Genomic DNA, 4,000 nt, shown 5'->3' with positions numbered 1-4,000 from the left:
TCAAAACAATGCCTATATTTCGCGGGTGAGTTCCCTAGTCGCGAGGTAAATTCATCGGATGAAATTATACAAATGGTTGCTGTCGAACCACCTCCTTATAATACGTTATCTGCATTTGTGTCAAAAAGTATAAAATTTGATCAAATAAACTGACAGTTACAGCCTGACATGGTCTCTGTCCCGCGCACTTTTCATGCGCTACCTCTTTAAGTAAACATATTGGTTGTCAAATATCTCCCTTCCGCCTTTTTGTTTTTTGAATTTCGCGGCTAGGTATAAAGCGTATCTGGCAATATTATACATCTTTGGAAAGGTCTTGACATAACCTACAAAACGACGCTATGCATGGTTAGTTTGGATATTGCGTAAAACAGTTATAGAGTGTAAACACGGAGTTCACTAACGCCGAAATTCGCACTATTTTAAAGATTTCCTGCGACAAAGGTAAATCCGATAAAGAAAGGTTCAGTGAGATTAATGGTGTTGTGGGGGATGGTATGATAGATCACTACGAACTGCGCAGGAATGGTTTAGACGATTCAGAGAGGGTGAAAACGATACCATGGATAAGCTAGCCGACGTGGGTTTCCAGCTCTCAAGAAAAGCGAAAACTTTATGTAAAAAAACGCTTAAGAAATGATGAAGAAGTTTTCGGGTGTTAAATTTTCTTTTGGCAACATCCAGCTCTCAAGAAATTCAGTAAGTCTATTTACTACTTTTATTTTATAAATTGGGGATAGGCAACACTGGTTTTGCGAAGAAACATAACAGTTTCTATATATTTCTGACCATTGTAGAAACATACAAGTAACAAAAGAATCATATGGTCGTTCAGAGCTGAGATCACCTGATCGAAGTAGTTGATTTTTCGGCATAGAGATTCAAATAAAAGGACTTAAAAATGTTAAAGAAGTTGCAATATAGGAGCATTACTGATATTTTTTGGGTATTAGGTTCCCCGGAGGCCCATTTTCACCCATATATACAGTACTCAACAGAACGATTTGTAATAATTTAAACAAAAATAGATATATTCTTCAAATATTTCTAATAAAATAGAAAAGATTTTCAATTATTTTGGTACAATAAATAAAATTTTAGTCAAAACAAGGTAAATTTAATCTTCATGAATTTTAATAATCGAAATACAYTTGAAAATTTAATAAAAATGTACTTAAAATAATAAATTGGATAGCATTACACGGCAACACACTCGTGACTTTTCTAAGGCATTTGGCCTTTTAAGTAGAATATTTAGGTAACCCTAGCGAACTGCCTGGGCTTTTGCCCTGAGTCTTCCCTCATTATATTGCATTCCTAATGTAATTTCTGTAATTCTATAAGCTTTCGCCTGCGTATGTATGTGTGAAAATGATAGGATTTCTTACTTGTAGGTTTATACAATGTTTCTGACGCAAATTGGGTGGGAAGAAGAAGTAAGTTTTTGGTTTTATTTGCATTTTTTATGTTATTTTGTCTCATAATTGGAAATGGAAGACTTAATACCCGTAGCAAAGTGACAAAAGAGGATAAAAATTTCACAGCGGGTGAAAAACGACAACTAATTAAAGAAGTGGAAGAGTGGCCCCGGATATAGAACATAACAAACGTTAGCATTCGAATAAAAATACTGTGGAGAAGGCCTAGGTCAACAAAGGCAATTCGGTTGGCAAAACTGGTAAGTATATATAAATTAAAGTTTTATTATATGAATCTCTTAACTTGATTTTATTTTTTATGTTTATTTAGTTATTGAGTGCAAAGCTGGATATATTAGGTTAAGGGAGAGCTGTCGCTATTACGCCAAAGTGGCCCGCAAGCACAAAATGGATTGATTGGGAGCATTTTTGCCAAATATATCACACAAAAGAACGTAAGTCTATTAAATATTATTTTAAAATTTCATCAATTTTTGTTGCGCATTCGCACAACTTTCACAAGTCCAACATTTAAAGATTTTGATTCATCTTCACCCATAAATAGAGCGAATGCGGAGGTGTTAAGTGTTCCGCAATATGGTTATGTAAGTGTATATAATGAGCATGTATTTTGCAGTTGTATTTTTTGGTTTGTGTATTTTGCAGAATCCAACACCCACCACAAGTAGTCGGACGTTTAGCGGAAGCCAAAATGACGAGGCATGGAATCGATTCAACAACATTTTAAAGAAGCAAGAAGATTTGGTAGCAGCAAAGAACAACTCACCATATGCACAAGTCCTTGCTAGTTTTCACTGGTTGTTGAATAAGCTTCTACGATCAGTTGGTGACGATATGTGTATGGAATTTTACAGATAATGAACTTAAATAAAAAAATTTAAACAAATATCTTTTTATGCTCACTTAATTTCTGATTAGTTATAAAATAAATAAACACGAAATTTGGAAACAATAAACTTCTTTTTATAAAAAACATATATACATGGTAACAAAAAATAAATAGATAGTTATTGTTTTTATAAATAAACATAAATATTGAAAAATTAAAGAAATGTTGCATTATTTTGCCATGGAACAGATCCAGATGTAGAATTTACATAATCTTTTAAGATATTTCGTACATATTTTCCATAGGTACCTAAATAATTTAAAGGGCCTTTTTGTTGTTGTATAGTTTTCTTTTCTCCTGATTCCCAGAATCCGTCGATGCCCTCCAATCCAGAGAAGATAGGATGAGCATAAGCTTGTCCACATTTATTGATGAGGAAGTTATATAGCAGGCAGCATGCTGAAACARTCCATCGTGCCCGACCCGGATGACAAAATAATACCTTTATAAGGCAAACAAATTTTCTAAGGCCTGGTATAAATGAGACTCAATCCTTTTCTGCCGTTCATTAGCCTCTGCAGGAGCAGTGGTTAAACTTGCAAGATTGTTTGGTTATAAAAGTAAAATTATTGTAATAAAATCATATAGTTAACCATTTCAAAGAGCAAATTGCTTTCAAAGGCTTCTCTAGCGAAGGGCACTTGACATATCCATAGTTTTATCCACTGTTTTATCCTTAGGGGTATAGAAAAATCTCCACTTCGTCGCAGTATTTTTAACATTGTTATTATTGCATCCGAACACTGCGAAACGCTTTTAAAAAATATAAAATTTCACAATTTATACTACAATTCTAATTCTCATTCAAAGGCGCCGGCAAATAATAAGTCAACTGTGATGTCAGCAAGAGCAGCTGACTGAAAACAAACATGCGCATTGCGCATTGTAATCTCTTTCTCTATCATTCTTGGGAAAAGATATTTGAGTATGAGTAGTTGGTATACAAAAAAGCAAAGCGTTAACAGCGTAACAGAAAACATATTTGAGCAAGAGCAATTGGTAAGTTTCCCATTATGTATATTTAAATTTATTTAAAATTATCATGATTAATTATTATTATTTATTTTTCAGGTGCTAATTTTTAGTATCCATAATGGAAGACGAGGAGTAGATTTTATATAATATTTCACCAAATTATAGTGTCTATACAAATGTATTTCTTATATTATGGGTTAAATTTTATGATGTTGATGAACTGTAGCACATTCTTGACCATCATGGACTCTGGAGATAGCAAAATAAGACGCAGGAGACCCTGTCATTGGGTGGGTCCTTATCTCAAGGCAAAGAATGAGAACGGGAGGTTTCATACCGACTTCAAAAACTTACGGAATGACCAGCTCGTTTCATCGAAAATTTTCGTATGCCACCAAGTGTATTCGATGAGCTTTGGGAGATACTGGAACCACATCTGATTAAAAAGCGGAATACTAGCTCGAACGATTTCATCCCTACTAAAGCTAAGTTAGCAATTGTACTAAAGTAGGAAGCTTATTCAACAACCAGTCAAAACTAGCGAGGACTGGTGCATGTGATGAGTTGTTCTTTGTTGCTACCAAATCTTCTTGCTTCTTTAAAATGTTGTTGAATCGATTCCATGCCTCGTCATTTTGGCTTCCGCTAAACGTCCGACTACTTGTGGTGGGTGTTGGATTCTGCAAAATACACAAAC

General features: G+C 34.3%; 1 protein-coding gene across 1 annotated transcript; it reads left to right on the top strand.

Moving 5' to 3' along the window:
- Positions 1–341: 341 nt before the first annotated feature.
- On the top strand, positions 342–2,325 carry LOC108978164. Its single transcript, XM_018948308.1, has 4 exons — positions 342–348; positions 1,784–1,873; positions 1,956–2,023; positions 2,085–2,325. The coding sequence occupies exons 1-4, from the start codon at positions 342–344 to the stop codon at positions 2,295–2,297; spliced, it is 378 nt and encodes a 125-aa protein (XP_018803853.1). The 3' UTR covers positions 2,298–2,325.
- Positions 2,326–4,000: the final 1,675 nt, after the last annotated feature.

The sequence above is a fragment of the Bactrocera latifrons genome, unplaced genomic scaffold, assembly GCF_001853355.1.
Source record: "Bactrocera latifrons isolate USDA-ARS-PBARC rearing strain unplaced genomic scaffold, ASM185335v1 scaffold_1189, whole genome shotgun sequence".
In the NCBI taxonomy this organism is placed as follows: domain Eukaryota; kingdom Metazoa; phylum Arthropoda; class Insecta; order Diptera; family Tephritidae; genus Bactrocera; species Bactrocera latifrons.
This window is presented reverse-complemented; position numbering and strand designations above follow the sequence as displayed.